The 16,695-nt window shown below is 52.9% G+C and overlaps 1 protein-coding gene across 1 annotated transcript in view; it reads left to right on the top strand.

Annotated features, from left to right (window-relative positions):
• Window positions 1-16,695, top strand: part of LOC103166230 (tensin-1-like) — a 199,331-nt gene that overhangs the window by 150,716 nt on the left and 31,920 nt on the right. Inside the window, 2 exon segments of the mRNA XM_029063050.1 lie at window positions 10,104-10,303; window positions 12,635-12,710. Coding sequence (XP_028918883.1) covers window positions 10,104-10,303; window positions 12,635-12,710 — 276 coding nt within the window.

Here is a 16,695-nt window from a genome sequence, read left to right as displayed (position 1 = left end):
GGGACCCGGGTTCTAATCCTGGATCCGCCACCAGACTGCCCTGTGACCTTGGCCAAGTTGTTTCACTTCTCTGGGCCTCAGTTTCCTCATCTGCAAACTGTTTTGTTTTGCTGCCTGTCTCCCCCTTTTAGACTGTGAGCCCGTCCTTGGGCAGGGATTGTCTCCATCTGTTGCCGAATTGTACATTCCAAGCGCTTAGTACAGTGCTCTGCACACAGTAAGCGTTCAATAAATAAGACTGAATGAATGAATGGGGATTCAATCCCCGTTCTCCCTCCTCCTTAGACTGCGAACCCCATAGGGGACAGGGCCTGGGTTTGACCTGATAATAAAAATAATCATAATGATGGTATTGGTGAAGCACATACTATGTACCAAGCACTGTTCTAAGCATTGGGGTAATCGGGTTGGACACGGTCCCTGTCCCACGCGGGGTTCACAGTATTAATCCCCCTTTTTTTACAGATGAGGAAACTGAGGCCCAAAGAAGTGAAGTGACTTGCCCAGGCTCACCCAGCAGACTTGTGGCAGAGCTGGAACCCAGGTCCTTGGCTTAGTGGCGAGAGCAGGGGCTTGGGACTCAGATGTTGTGGGTTCTAATCCCAGCTCCACCACTTGTCAGCTGTGTGACTGTGGGCAAGTCACTTCACTTCCCTGTGCCTCAGTTACCGCACCTGTAAAATGGGGATTAAGTCTGTGAGCCCCATGTGGAGCAACCTGATGACCTTGAATCTACCTCAGCGCTTAGAAGAGTGCTTGGCACATAGTAAGTGCTTAACAAATACCAACATTATTATTATTGTGATTCTGACTCCCAGGCCTGGGCTCTACCCACTGGGCCACACTGCTTCTCGACTTGATTAACTTGTTTCTACCCCAGCGCTTACCTGATGGGATCCAAGAACCCTAGGTGGGGGAGGTTGGACAGAGGTCATCTAATCCATCCCCCTGCCTCCTGTCCTGGCAGCCGGAGGGGTGGGGGGGTAGGGGAAGCAGCGGAAAGTGGAAAGAGCCTGGGCTTCGGAGTCAGAGGTCATGGGTTCGACTCCCGGCTCTGCCACTTGTCAGCTATGTGACTGTGGGCGAGTCACTTCACTTCTCTGGGCCTCAGTGACCTCATCTGTAAAATGGGGATGAAGACTGTGAGCCTCATGTGGGACGATCTGATTCCCCTGTATCTCCCCCAGCGCTTAGGACAGTGCTCTGCACATAGTAAGCGCTTAACAAATACCAACATTATTAGTCTCTCCCACTCATTTAGGGAGATTAATGTCTCCCCCCAACTAGTGTTTAGTACAGTGCTTGGTGCAGAGAAAACCCTTACAATGCTTCAGTGAGCGTTACGATTGTTATTCAGTGACTTGCCCAAGGTCATCCAACAGGCTAATTGCCCTGTGGGTGGAGGGGACAGAAGCATGGCGTAAAATAAAAAAATAAAAATAAATAGTGGTATTTGTTAAGCGCTTACTGTATGCAAAGCACTGTTCTAAGAGCTGGGGGATACAAGGTGATCAGGTTGTCCCACTCAGGGCTCACAGTTTAAATCCCCATTTTACAGATGAGGTCACTGAGGCCCAGAGAAGTGAAGTGACTTGCCCAAAGTCACACAGCGGGCAAGCAGGAGAGCCGGGATTAGAACCCACGCCCTCTGACTCCCAAGCCCGGGCTCTTTCCACTGAGCCACGCTGCTTCTCGACTTGATTAACTATAGTGGAGAGAGCCCCAGGGCCTGGAAGTCAGAAGGACCTGAGTTTTAATTCCGACTCTACCTCTTGTCCGCTGTGTGACCTTGGGCCAGTCACTTCACTTCTCTGGGCCTCAGTTCCCTCATCTGTCAAATGGGGATGGAGACTGTGAACCCCACGGGGAACAGGGACCGTGGCCTACCCGGTTTGCTTGCATCTGTCCCGGCGCTTAGGACGGTGCCTGACACATAGTAAGCGCTTAACAGATAACCTAATAATAATCATAATAATAATGTCATTGGTCCCGTCAGCGCTCTGGACTGAGGCGGGTGAGCCAGAGGGAGGAGGAGTTGGGGTAGGAAAGGAGGGAGAGAAATGACTCAAAGCAGGGGGGATGTGGTGTTCGTGGCGGGGGGGGTGTGCGTGTGTGAGTTCTGAAGGGATCTGTTAAGCGTTTACAATATGCCAGGCACTGTACTAAGCGCTGGGGTGGATACGAGAAAATCAGGTTGTCGGTGAATTGTATTTATGGAGCGTCTCCTGGGTGCAGAGCGCCGTACTAAGCGCTTGGGAGAGTCCAATAGAACAATGAACAGGGACCCTCGACGAGCTCACCCGTCTCCAGCGGGGGAGACAGACAGGAGCACAAATAAATAAAATAACAGAGGTGGATATAAAGTACAAGCCGAGCTGCCCCCAGCTCGACTTCCCACCCATGGCGTAGTAATGATAAAAATAATAATAGTTGTGGTATTTGTTAAGCACTTCCTATGTGCCAGGCACTGTACTAAGCGCTGGGGGGTGGTACAAGCAGATGGGGTCAGATACAGTCCCCGTCCCACCAGGGGCTCACAGTCTCCCTCCCCATTTTATAGATAAGGCCCAGAGAAGTCAAGTGACCTGCCCAGGATCGCACAGCATTCATTCATTCAATCATATTTATCGAGCACTTACTGCGCGCAGAGCCCCGTACCGAGCGCTTAGGAGTGTACGGCGCAACAAGAAACAGCGAGATTAGAACCCGGGTCCTTCCGACTCCCGGATCCACGCTCTCTCCTCTTGGCCACGCGGCATGATTTTGGGCGAGTCACTTCTTCCCGGGATATTGGGCCGGGGAGTGAGATCATGGACGTGCAGAGGCCCCCTGGAAAATACCGCTTCAGGAAAACATTTCTGGGACCAACTCCTTTATAAGAAAATTTTCCATGTAATGAAATTTTTCTTGGCTGTGGTAAGAGCCCTCTCTCCCTCCCAGCAGTCGCTCACAACAGAGTTTTCAGAAACGGGTCCATTCTGTTCTGCAGAAAATAGAACGATCAAGTGGATAAACCCAGTTTTGGTGGGGTTTTTAAAAATTTTTCTCTGCGTTGAGCGCTTACTACACGTCGGGCACTGTACCAGAAGCAACAGAGAAGCAGCGTGGCTTAGTGGAAGGAGCCCGGGCATGGGAGTCAGAATGTAATGGGTTTGAATCCTGCCTCCGCCACTCGTCTGCTGGGTGACCCTGGGCAAGCCACTTAATAATAATGTTGGTATTTGTTAAGCGCTTACTATGTGCAGAGCACTGTTCTAAGCGCTGGGGGAGATTCAGGATAATCAGGTTGTCCCACGTGAGGCTCACAGTCTTCATCCCCATTTTTCAGATGAGGGAACTGAGGCCCAGAGAAGTGAAGCGACTTGCCCACAGTCACACAGCTGACAGGTGGCAGAGCTGGGATTCGAACCCATGACCTCTGACTCCCAAGCCGGGGCTCTTTCCACTGAGCCACGCTGCTTCTCTAACTTAACTTCTCTTGCCTCAGTCACCTTATCTGTAAAAATGGGGATTTAGACCGTGAAGCCCACGTGGGACCATCTGATTACCCTGTATCTACTCCAGTGCTTAGAAGAGTGCTCAGCGCATAGTAAGCGCGTAACAAATACCGTAATTAATTACCAGGCGCTGGGGTACGTTTAAAATGATCGGGTTGGACGTAGTCCCTGTCCCACGTGGGGCTCACGGCCTGAATCCCGACCTAACTGATGAGGTAACTGAGGCCCAGAGAAGGGGAGTGACTTGACCAAGGTCACACGGCAGTCGTGGCAGAGCCGGGATTGGAACCCAGGTCCTCTGCCTCCCAGGCCCAGACTCTTTCCACCGGGCCACGCTGCGTCTGTTTGGTTGGCAGGGGAAGACCTGATTTGGTTCAGTTGCTGGAGGATTTTTTTTCTTGCAATTACCAGTCGATCCATCGATCGGTGCTACTTTTCGAGCAGTCTACTGAGCGTAGAGCACTGTGCTGAGCACTGGGAAGAGTACAGAGGAGTTAGTATTCATTCATATATTCAATTGTATTTATTGAGCACTTTCTGTGTGCAGAACGCTGCACTAGGCACTTGGGAGAGTACAGTACAGTGACACGTTACGGGTGCTCATTTATCTAATAGTCTACTGTGTGCGGAGCGCTGTGCTGAGCGCTTGGGAGAGTCCAATAGGGTTAGTAGACATGATCCCGTCCTCAAGGAGCTGACGGTCTACTGTGTACAGAGCACTGGACTTAGAGCTTGGGAGAGGACTTGGGGAGAGTTAGTGATAATAATAATTACGTGGCTCGGTGGCAAGAGCCCGGGCTTGGGAGTCAGAGGTCATGGGTTCGAATGCCGGCTCTGCCGCTAGTCAGCTGTGTGACCGTGGGCAAGTCACTTCACTTCTCTGGGCCTCAGCTCCCTCATCTGGAAAATGGGGATGAAGACTTTGAGCCTCACGTGGGACAACCTGATGACCCTGTATCTACCCCAGCGCTTAGAACAGTGCTCTGCACGTAGTAAGCGCTTAACAAATACCAACATTATTATTTGTTAAGCGCTTACTACGGGCCAGGAGTTGTTCTAAGCGCTGGCGTAGATCACTGGGTTGGACCCAGTTCCTGCCCCCCACGGGGCTCACACTCTCCATCCCCATTTTCCAGATGAGGGAACTGAGGCCTAGAGAATAATAATGTTGGTATCTGTTAAGCGCTTACTATGTGCAGAGCACCGTTCCAAGCGCTGGGGTAGATACAGGGGAATCAGGTTGTCCCACGTGAGGCTCACAGTTAATCCCCATTTTCCAGATGAGGTAACTGAGGCCCGGAGAAGTGAAGCGACTCGCCCCCAGTCCCACAGCTGACAAGTGGCAGAGCCGGGAGTCGAACCCGTGACCTCTGACTCCGAAGCCCAGGCTCTTTCCACTGAGCCGCGTGAAGTGACTCGTCCGAGGTCGGCCAGCAGACAAGCGGCGGAGCTGGGATGAGAACCCGGGACCTTCCGGCTCCCGGGCCCGGACTCTACCCACTGGGCCCCGCTGCGGTAGAGCCGACGCGGGCCCTCACGGAGGAAGGGAGAGGAGCCCCCTTCCTAATAATGTTGGTGTTTGTTAAGCGCTTACTATGTGCACAGCACTGTTCTAAGCGCTGGGGTAGATACAGTGTAATCAGGATGTCCCGCGTGAGGCTCACGGTCTTCATCCCCCTTTTACAGATGAGGTCACTGAGGCACAAAGAAGTGAAGTGATTTGCCCACAGTCAGCTGACAAGTGGCAGAGCCGGGATGCGAACCCATGACCTGTGACTCCCAAGCCCGGGATTGTTCCACTGAGCCACGGTGCTTCCCTGCACCCTAGCCCGCGAGCCCGTCGTCGGGCAGGGATCGCCTCTCTCTATGGCCCACGTCCCAGCGCTTAGTACACAGTGAGCGCTCGAAAAATCCGATGGAATGAATGAATGGGTGAACGAAGCTGCTTGGGAAGGAAGAGCGAGGCATCCGGGATTTGGGAAAGGATGGAGGGGGGTGGGAGAGGAGGGGCTCCTTCGCTTCACTGGCGACTCCCCCTCCCGGCTTTTCCCCCGGGGCCCAGATGTTGCCCGAGAGTTGACGCGGTTGCCACGGAAACGCATCCCTCCCCTCGGTCCCCCGGCCATCTGGCCCGGCCGCCTGCTCCGCCCGGACACCGCAGCCCCGCTGGACCCCGGGGGGGCCCGGAGAGGGCATTTATTTGCTAGTATTTGTTAAGCGCTTACTATGTGCAGAGCACCGTTCTAAGCGCCGGGGTAGGCGCAGGGTCATCGGGTTGTCCCGTGAGAGGCTCACAGTTAATCCCCATTTTCCAGATGGGGTAGCTGAGGCCCAGAGCAGTGAAGTGACTCGCCCACGGTCCCACAGCTGCCAGGTGGCAGGGCCGGGATTCGAACCCGTGACCTCTGACTCCCGAGCCCGGGCTCTTCCCACTGAGCCGCGCTGCTGGGATGGGGTGGGTGGGGGGCCCGTGCCGGGGGGAGGGGAGAAGTGAGGAGGCGGGGGGTATTCGTTCGTTCATTCAATGGTATTTGTTGAGCGCTTGCTGCGTGCAGAGCTCTGTACTAAGCGCTTGGCGTGGCTCGGTGGAAAGAGCCGGGTTTGGGGAGTCAGAGGTCGTGGGTTCGAATCCCGGCCCTGCCCGTTGTCAGCCGGGTGACTGTGGGCGAGTCACTTCACTTCTCTGGGCCTCCGTTCCCTCATCTGGAAAATGGGGATGAAGACCGTGAGCCTCACGTGGGACAATCTGATTGCCCTGTGTCTACCCCCAGCGCTTAGAACAGTGCTCTGCACCTAGTAAGCGCTTAACAAATACCAACATTATTATTATTATTATTACTGTAATAAAGAGAGACAATCTCTGCCCACAGCGGGCTCACAGTCTAGAGGGGAGAGACGGACATCAAAGCAAGTAAAGGGGCATCCATATAAATAAATAGAATCATAGATCTATACACATCAAAATAAGTGAGCAGCCGTCAATATAAATTAATAGAATTATAGATGTATACGTTTATACGTGAGTGCTGTGGGGCGGGAGCGGGGGGGAGAGCAAAGGGAGCGAGTCGAGGTGACGCGGAAGGGAGGGGAAGCTGAGGAAAAGGGCGGCCTTGAAGGTCACGGGTTCAAATTCCGGCTCTGTCACTCGTCTGCTGGGTGACCTTGGGCAAGTCACTTCACTTCTCGGAGCCTCAGTTCCCTCCTCTATAAAATAACAACAATTTGGCATTTGTTAAGCACTTACTACGTGCCAAGCACTGTTCTAAGCGCCGGGGTAGATGCAAGGTAATCAGGTGGTCCCACGTGGACCGCAGTCTTCATCCCCCTTTTCCGGATGAGGGAACTGAGGCACGGAGACGCCAAGTGACTTGCCCAAAGTCACACGGCCGATAAGCGGCGGAGTTGAGATTAGAACCCATGATCTCTGACTCCCACGCCAATGAGGATGGAGACCGTGAGCCCCACGTGGGACAGGGACTGTGTCCAACCCGATTTGCTTGTATCCACCCCGGCGTTTAGTACAGCGCGGGGCACAAAGGAAGCGCTTAACACATACCATCATCATCGTCATCATTATTATTATCATTCAGTGGGAGGACCGGAAGGAGAGGGAGGCGGAGGAGGGAGAACAGCCCGCCCACCGACGCTCACTCGGGGTGATCAGAGGGGTCGGGTCGGGGGAGGAAGAAGAAGAAGAGGAGGAGGAGGAGGGGGAGAGGGAGGAAGAGAAGGGAGCACATCCCACAGCCCCTCTCTTCCGGTGATCAGCTGAGAAGCAGCGAGGCTCAGTGGCAAGAGCCCGGGCTTGGGAGTCAGAGGTCGTGGGTTCTAATCTCAGCTCCGCCACTCGTCTGCCGTGTGACTTAATGATAATGTTGGTATTTGTTAAGCGCTTACTACGTGCCGAGCACTGTTCTAAGCGCTGGGGGAGATACAGGGTCATCAGGTTGCCCCACGTGAGGCTCACGGTTAATCCCCATTTTACAGATGAGGTCACTGAGGCCCAGAGAAGTGAAGTGACTCGCCCACGGTCACACAGCTGACAAGTGGCAGAGCCGGGAGTCGAACCCGTGACCTCTGACTCGGAAGCCCAGGCTCTTTCCACTGAGTCACGCTGCTTCCCAGTCACTTCACTTCGCTGGGCCTCAGTTCCCTCATCTGGAAAATGGGGATGAAGACTGTGAGCCCCACGTGGGACAACCTTGTTTTTCCCCCAGCACTTAGAACAGTGCTTGGCACATAGTAAGTGCTTTCCAGGTACCATCATCAGCATCAGTACTCCAGGGCTGTTTACCTCTTTCCTCACCTCCCCCTCCCTTCTGCATCGCCTCGACTCGCTCCCTTTCTTCATCCCCCATCCCAGCCCCACACCCCTTAGGTCCACATCCCTTATTCACTTAACTTCTCTGTGCCTCAGTTACCTCATCTGTAAAATGGGGATGAAGACTGTGAGCCCCACGTGGGACAACTTAATAACGTTGGTATTTGTTAAGCGCTTACTATGTGCCGAGCACTGTTCTAAGCGCTGGGGTAGACAGAGGGGAATCAGGTTGTCCCACGTGGGGCTCACAGTCTTCATCCCCATTTTACAGACGAGGGAACTGAGGCCCAGAGAAGTGACGTGACTTGCCCACAGTCACACAGCTGACAAGTGGCAGATCCGGGATTCGAACTCATGACCTCTGACTCCAAAGCCCGGGCTCTTTCCACTGAGCCACGCCCCTTCTCCAACTTGATTCCCTTGTGTCTCCCCCAGCGCTTAGAACAGTGCTCTGCACGTAGGAAGCGCTTAACAAATACCAACATTATTATTATTATTATTTCTTTATTTCCATTAATGTCTGTCTCCCGCTCCAGACTGTAAGCTGGTTGCGTCTGTTATATTGTCTTAATGTCCTCTCCCAAGCGCTTAGTCCAATGCTCTGCACACGGAAAGCGCTCAGTAAATAGTACTACTGAGAGCTCACCTCCTCCAGGAGGCCTTCCCCGACTGAGCCCCCCCCTTTCCCTCTGCTCCTCCTCCCCTCCCCATCGCCCCGACTCCCTCCCTCTCCTCTGCCCCCCTCCCCGCCCCACACCACTTGTGAATAGACGTACATATTTATTATTCTATTAATGCGTATTTATATCTATAGTTCTATTTATTTATATTAACGCTAATGATGCCTGCCTACTTGTTTTGTTTTGTTGTCTGTCTCCCCCGTGCCCTTCTAGACTGTGAGCCCGTTGTTGGGCAGGGATTGTCTCTGCTTTTTGCCGAATTGTACTCTCCCAAGCGCTTAGTACAGTGCTCTGCACACAGTAAATGATCAATAAATTCTATTGATTGGATGAATGAATGAATAATAATAATGTTGGTATTTGTTAAGCGCTTACTATGTGCAGAGCACTGTTCTAAGCGCTGGGGTAGACACAGGGAAATCAGGTTGTCCCACGTGGGCTCACAGTCTTCATCCCCATTTTACAGATGAGGGAACTGAGGCACAGAGAAGTGAAGTGACTTGCCCACAGTCACACAGCTAAGTGGCAGAGTCGGGATTCGAACCCAAGACCTCTGACTCCAAAGCCCGTGCTCTTTCCACTGAGCCGCGCTGTGACTGCTTCTCCTCCTTGAAGATGAGCAAGGCGTAGTGGATAGAGCAAAGGCCTGGCAGTCAGAAGGTCGTGGGTTCTAATCCCGCCTCCGCCCCTTCTCTGCTGTGTGACCTTGGGCAAGCCACTTCCTTTCTCTAGGCCTCGGTCCTCTCGTCTGTAAAATGGGGATTGAGGCTGCGAGCGCCACGTGGGACGGGGACCGTGTCCAACCTGATCGGCTGTATCTACCTCAGCGCTTAGTACAGTGCCCGGCACATAGTAAGCGCTTAACAGATACCACGATTATTAATAAATACCGTCGAAGGAGCCCGATGGACTGTTTGCCCGTTGTGGGCAGGGACCGTGTCTACCAACTCTGTTGAATGGGGGGAAACGGAGGCCTGGAGAAGTGAAGTGACTTGCCCCAGGTCACACGGCAGGCTCTGCCGCTCGGCTGCTGTGCGTCCTCGGGCGAGTCCCTGCGCTTCTCTGGGCCTCTAGACCGTAAGCTCAGCGTGGGCAGGGACTGCGTCCGACCTGATTTGCTTGTATTCACCCCGGGGCTTAGTACAGTGCCTAGCACATAGCGCTTAACAGACACCGTCATCATTATTGTAAATTATTATTATTGTTGTTGATGATGATGATGATGATGACGGTGTTTGTTAAGCGCTTACTCTGTGCCAAGCACTGTTTTAAGCACCGGGGGAGATACAAGGTGATCAGATTGTTCCAGATGGGGCTCGCAGTCTTCATCCCCATTTTATAGATGAGGTCACTGAGGCACAGAGGAGTTAAGTGACTGGCCCAGAGTCACACAGATGACAAGTGGCAGAGCCGGAATTAGAACCCAAGTCCTCTGACTCCCAAGCCCGGGCTGTTGCCATTAAGCCACACTGCCTGTTGTATCATCCTCTCCCAAGTGCTTAGTCCAGTGCTCTTCACATAGTAAGCGCTCAGTAAATACGACTGACTGACCGCTTCTCCTCCTGACATGCTGTACTGACCGCTCTATCTCTCTCTCCCGTCCAGGGGTCCAGGCCAGAGAAAAGCATCCTGCGGAGCCCCCCGCCCCCGGGCGCAGACGTGCGGCTAGCGAGGGTCAGCCCGGGGGCCCCGGCCCGGAAGCCCCCTCGTCCCCCCGGAGCCCCGGGGTCCGCTCGCCGGTCCAGTGCGTCCCGGCCGAGCTGGCCCTCACCATCGCCCTCAACCCCGGCGGGAGGCCCCGGGAGGTGAGTCCAGTCCGGCCCGGCCCCTCCTCCGATCCTTCCTCCCGGACCACGGATTTATTTTTTTTAAATGGCATTTGTTAAGCGCTTACTCGGTGGCGGGCACTGTACTGAGCGCCTGGGAATTACAAGGTGGTCAGGTCGGACACAGTCCCTGTCCCACGTGGGGCTCACAGTCTTCATCCCCGTTTTACAGTTGGGATAACTGAGGCGCAGAGAATAATAATCACGGAAGCAGTGTGGCTCAAGGGAAAGAAGCCGGGCTTGGGAGTCAGAGGACGTGGGTTCTAATCCGCCACTTGTCTGCCGTGTGACCTTGCGCGAGTCACTTCACTTCTCTGTGCCTCAGTTATCTCATCTGTAGGATGAGGATTAAAAGCGTGAGCCCCACATGGGACAACCTGATTACCCTGTAACTAGTGCTTAGAACAGGGTTTGGCACGTAGTAAGCACTTAACAAATACCGTTATTATTATTATTTTTATTGTGGTATTAGTTGAGCACTTACCGTGGGCTGGGCACCGTACTAAGCGCTGGGGTAGATACAAGCAAATCGAGTCAGACACAGTCCCTGTCCCACCTGGGGCTCACCGTCTCCATCCCCATTTTATAGATGAGGTAACCGAGGCCCAGAGAAGTGAAGTGACCTGTCCAAGATCACACAGCAGATGAGTGGCGGAGTCAGGATTAGACTCCAGGTCCTTCCGACTCTCAGTCCCGGGCTCTACCCACTAAGCCACGCTACCTCTCCTCAGGAATGATCAAGATGGGGTGGGGTGAGGGGGCATTGAGGGAGACGGGGCCCAGGATCTATCGAAAGAGCCCGGGCTTGGGAGTCAGAGGTCATTCGTTCGAATCCCGGCTCTGCCACTTGTCAGCTGTCTGACTGTGGGCAAGTCACTTCACTTCTCTGGGCCTCAGTTCCCTCATCTGTAAAATGGGGATGAAGACTGTGAGCCCCACGTGGGACAACCTAATATCCTTATATCCCCCCAGCACTTAGAACAGTGCTCTGCACATAGTAAGCACTTAACAAATACCAACATTATTATTATTATTATTATAGTTTGTTTCAAATGGTACTTGTTAAACCCTGACCCTGGGTCAGGCACAGTACTAAGCGCAGGGGTAGATACAAGGTAATCAGGTTGGACATGGTCCCTGGCTCCCGTGGGACTCAAAGTCTTCATCCCCATTTCACTGATGAGGGAACTGAGGCCCAGAGAAGTGAAGTGACTTGCCTAGGGTCACACAGCAGATGAGTGGCAGAGCCGGGATTGGAACCCAGATCCTTCCAACTCCCAGGCCTGTGCTCTACCTACGAGGCCACACCGCTTCTCATTCCCAAGAAGGACCCAGTTCTAATCCCGCCTCCGCCGCTTCTTTGCTGTGTGACCTTGGGCAAGTCCCTTCACTTCTCTGGGCCTCAGTTCCCTCCTCTGTAAAAGGGAGATTAAGACTGTGAGTGCCACGTGGGACAGGGACTGTGTCCAACCTGATTTGCTTGTATCCACCCCAGCGCTTAGTACAGTGCCTGGTACATAGTAAGTGCTTAACAAATACCATCATCATTATGATTCATTCAGTCATTCAGGATGATCACGATGAGCTCACAGTCTGTAGAGAAGCAGCGCGGTTCAGTGAAAAGAGCCCAAGCTTGGGAGTCAGAGGACATGGGTTCTAATCCCGGCTCTGCCACTCGTCTACTATGTGATCTTGGGCAAGCTACTTCACTTCTGTGCCTCAGTTACCTCATCTGTAAAATGGGGATGAAGACTGTGAGCCCCACGTGGGACAACCTGATGACCTTGTATCTACCCCAGCTCTTAGAATCATACTTTGCACACAGTAAGCGCTTAACAAATACCCTAATCATCGTGGCTTAGTGGAACGAGCCCGGGTTTGGGAGTCAGAGGTCATGGATTCTAATCCCGGCTCCAGCACAGTGTCAGCTGTGTGACGTTGGGCAAGTGACTTTACTTCTCTGCGCCTCAGTGACCTCATGGGGATTAAGACTATGAGCCCCTCGTGGGACAACCTGATCACCTTGTATCCAGCGCTTAGAACAGTGCTTGGCACAGAGTAAGCGCTTAACAAATACCAATATTATATTTATGTTATCATTATTATTATTATTAGCCTCCAGTGGTGGGCTCCCGGGCCCCTTCCCCAGCCGGGCAGGGCGGGCGGGTTGACAGACGTGTTCACGGGCTGGCGAGGGTCCCGTGCTTATCTGCAAGGCCGGGCTAACGGCCGTTGGTCCAGTGATCCTCACCCCCAAGATTGATCTTTCTCTCTCTTTTCTTGTCCCCCTCCTCCTCACCTTGCCCCCAGCCCCACCTCCACAGCTACAAGGAGGCGTTTGAAGAGTTGGAGGGGGTCGCCCCGGCCAGCCCACCCCCCACCGGCGGTAAGCGCGTCCTCTCCCCAAACCCCTCACCTCCACCTACCCAAGCGCCCGGGTCCTACTACCGTTCCCGGGTCCGGAGAGGGCACGGGTGGAGGGTCCGGAGGCTGCCAACGTTGAACTGTGCCCGCTGTCCACTCCAGCCCCACGCCAGCTCCTCTCCTATTCATTCTTTCAATCCTATTTATTGCGCGCTTAGTGTGTGCAGAGCACTGTACTAAGCGCTTGGGAGAGGACGGTATAACAACAGTCACATTCCTGCCCACAGCGAGCTCACCGTCTAGAGGACGCTTTCACTCCCCTTACCGGCTCCCTCCCTTTCACACCTTTCACTCGGTCAATCATATTTACGGAGCGCTTACTGTGTGTAGATCGCTGTACTGAGCGCTCGGGAGGGTCCAGTAGAGCGGTTGAACAATAGAACAATAGAATAATCCACCAGACAGACTCTCCCCCACTTCACAGTCTTATTGAAGGCCCATCTCCTCCAAGAGGCCTTCCCAGACTAACCCCTCCTTTCCTCTTCTCCCATCCCTTCTGCGTCGCCCTGACTTGCTCCCTTCATTCATTTAGGCATTCAATCGTATTTATTGAGCGCTTTGTGTGTGCAGAGCACTGTACTAAGTGCTTGGAAAGTACAATTTGGCAACAAAGGGAGACAATTCATTCAATAGTATTTATTGAGCGCTTACTATGTGCAGAGCACTGTACTAAGCACTTGGAATGAACAAGTCGGCAACAGATAGAGACAGTCCCTGACAATCTCTACCCAACAACGGGCTCACGGGAGACAGACAGCAAAACAAAACGAATAGACAGGCATCACTACCATCAAAATAGGTAAATAGAATCAGAGATAAATAAAATAAATAGAACAATAATATGTCCATATACACAGCAGTGCTGTGGGGCGGGGAGGGAGGTAGAGCGGAGGGAGGGAGTCGGGGTGATGGGGAGGGGAGGAGGAGCAGAGGGAAAGAGGGGCTCAGTCTGGGAAGGCCTCCTGGAGGAGGTGAGCTCTCAGTAGGGCTTTGAAGAGGGGAAGAGAGTGAGTTCGGCGGAGGTGAGGAGGGAGGGCGTTCCGGGACATGGGCCGGGGTGGACGGCGGGACAGGCGGGAATGAGGTCCAGTGAGGAGGTTAGCGGCAGCAGAGGAGCGGAGTGTACGGGCTGCGATGGAGAAGGAGAGAAGGCAGTGAGGTAGGAGGGGGCAAGGAGATGGGGGGCTTTAAAGCCAATAGTGAGAAGTTTTTGCTTGATATGGAGGTTGATGGGCAGCCGCTGGAGATTTTTGAGGAGGGGGGTGACGTGCCCAGAGCGTGTCTGTAGAAAGATAATCCGGGCAGCGGAGCGGAGAATAGACTGGAGCGGGAGAGACAGGAGGATGGGAGATCAGAGAGGAGGCCGATGCAGTCATCCAGTGAGGATATCATCCCCCCTCCCAGCCCCACACCACTTATGTCCATATCCGTAATTGTATTTATTTCTATTCACGTCTGTCTCCCCGGCTCTAGACTGTGACCTCGTTGTGGTTAGGGATAGAGAAGCAGCGTGGCTTAGTGGAAAGAGTCCGGGCTGGAGAGTCAGAGGATCTGGGTTCTAATCCTGTCTCCGTCACTTGACTGCTAAATCTGTCGTCTGTTAAGGCCGCTTTAGCTTCTCTGGGCCTCGGTTACCTCATCTGGAAAATGGGGACTGAAACTGTGAGCCCCACGTGGGACAGTCCGATTACCTTGTATGTACTCCAGCGCTTCGAACGGTGCTCGGCACATAGTAAGCGCTAAACGGATACCATAATAATAATAATAAATGATCGTTGCCCTCAAGGAACTTGCAATCTACTTTATGCAGGGCGCTGTACCAAGTGTTTGGGAGAGAATAATAACAATAATAATAATAGTACTTGTTAAGTGCTTACTGTGTGCCAAGCACTATTCTAAGCACTTGAATAGATACAAGTTAATCAGGTGGGACACAGTTCTTGTCTCACATGGGGCTCACACTCTTAATCCCCATTTTACAGATTAGCTAATGGGCCCAGAGAAATGAAGTGACTTGCGCAAGGTCACACAGCAGACATGTTGTGGTGCTGGGATTTGAACCCAGGTCCTTCTGACTCCCGGGCCCTGCTCTATCCATTAAGCTATGCTGCTTCTCGTAGAGTTAGTAGAAATGATCATTGCCCTCACTGGATTCACTCAGTATCATTTATTGTGTGCAGAACACTGTATTACACGCCTGGGAGACTACAACACAACAATAAAGAGATACAATCCTGCCTACAGTGAGTTTACAGTCTACAGCAGGGGAGACAGACATGAATAGAAATAAATGACAGCAATGGACATAAGTGGTGCGGGGCTGGGAGGGACGATGAATAAAGGGAGTGAATCAGGCGATGCAGAAGCGAGTGGGAGATGAGGAAAAGCGGGGCTTAGTCAGGGAAGGCCTCTTGGAGGAGATGGACCTTCAGGAAGGCTTTGAAGGCAGGGAGAGTCATTGTCTGTGGGATTTGAGGAGGGAGGGCCTTCCAGGCCAGAGATAGGACGTGAGCCAGGGGTCAGTGGCGAGAGGGGCGAGATGGAGGCAGAGTGAGTAGATTGGTATTAGAGGAGCGAGGTGTGTGAGCTGGGTTGGAGTAGGGCAGTAGCAAGGTGAGGTAGGAGGGGTCAAGGTGGTAGGAGCTGAAAGTCTTCCTCTTTCTCCCCATCCACTTTCTCCCTTCAGTGGGTCTTGGGGTACACGGGTGGGATACCCCTGCTCAGACTGAGGTTCTGCTGTGGGTGCTGTTTACCCCAGAACCGACTATGGGCACCCCGAGAGAACACGACGTCCAGGGCTGGGCGCGCCAGGCGGAGGGAGAAGGGGGGAGGCAGAGAGGGAGGGAGGGGGCAGAGAATGCGGAGAATTCTCTCCACGGCGTCGAGAAGCCAGAGGCTCTGTGCTCTTGGCCTCACCCACTCGGCCCTTTCCGCCCAGAGACAGGCCTGGATTGTTCTGGAGGGAATAATGCCGAGTCAGGGAGATGGATCAGTCTCTCCAGAGAAAAGAGAGACAGACAGACAAAGAGGGAGAGACAGAGACAGACAGAGACAGAGAGGGTAGGGGGAGAGAGGAAGGAGAGAGAGGTGGAGAGAATAGAGGGGAAAGGGAGAGATGGAGAGAGAGAGACAGAGAGAGGGAGAGAGAAGGGGAAGAGAGAGAGTAGGGAGAGGAGCGTGAGGGAGGGAGGGAGAGGAGAGAAAGGGAGAGAAGAGATGGAGAGGAGGAGAGGCAGAGGCAAGAGAGGAGAAAGAGATGGAGCACCGAACTGAGGCCAGTCAGTCAATCGTGTTTATTCATAATAATAATAATAATTTTGATGGTATTTGGTAAGTGCTTACTATGTGCCAAGCACTGTTCTAAGCACCGGGGTAGATACAAGGTAATCAGGTTGTCCCACACGGGCGTCACAGTTTTAATCCCCATTTTACAGATGAGGGAACTGAGGCCCTGAGAAGTGAAGTGACTTGCCCAAAATTACACAGCTAACAAGTGGCTGAGCCGAGATTTGAACCCACGACTTCTGACTCCTAAGCCTGGGTTCTTTCCGCTAAGCCATGCTATTGAGCGCTGTGTGCAGAGCAGTGTACTAAGCCAGTCAGTAAACAGTATGTATTGAGTGCTTACTGTGTGCACAGCACTGTATTAAGTCATTAAAATAATTGTACTTACTGAGCGATTACTGGGTGAAGAGCACTGTACTGAGTCAGTAATTCTTATTTATCGAGTGCTTACTGTGAGCGGAGCAATGTACTAAGCTAGTCAGTCATTCAGTCATATTTACCGATCACGTAGTGTATAAAGAGCACTTGGGAGAGTACAGTATAACAGACACATTCCCTGCCCACAGTAAGCTGACAGTCTAGAGAGGGAGACAGACATTAATAGAAATAAATAAATGACAGAAATGGACATTAGTGCTGTGGGGCTGGGAGGAGAGATGAAG

The sequence above is a fragment of the Ornithorhynchus anatinus genome, chromosome 1 (genome assembly GCF_004115215.2).
Source record: "Ornithorhynchus anatinus isolate Pmale09 chromosome 1, mOrnAna1.pri.v4, whole genome shotgun sequence".
NCBI classification, from domain to species: domain Eukaryota; kingdom Metazoa; phylum Chordata; class Mammalia; order Monotremata; family Ornithorhynchidae; genus Ornithorhynchus; species Ornithorhynchus anatinus.
The sequence above is the reverse complement of the archived record's forward strand: the minus strand, read 5'-3'. Positions and strand labels throughout refer to the sequence as shown.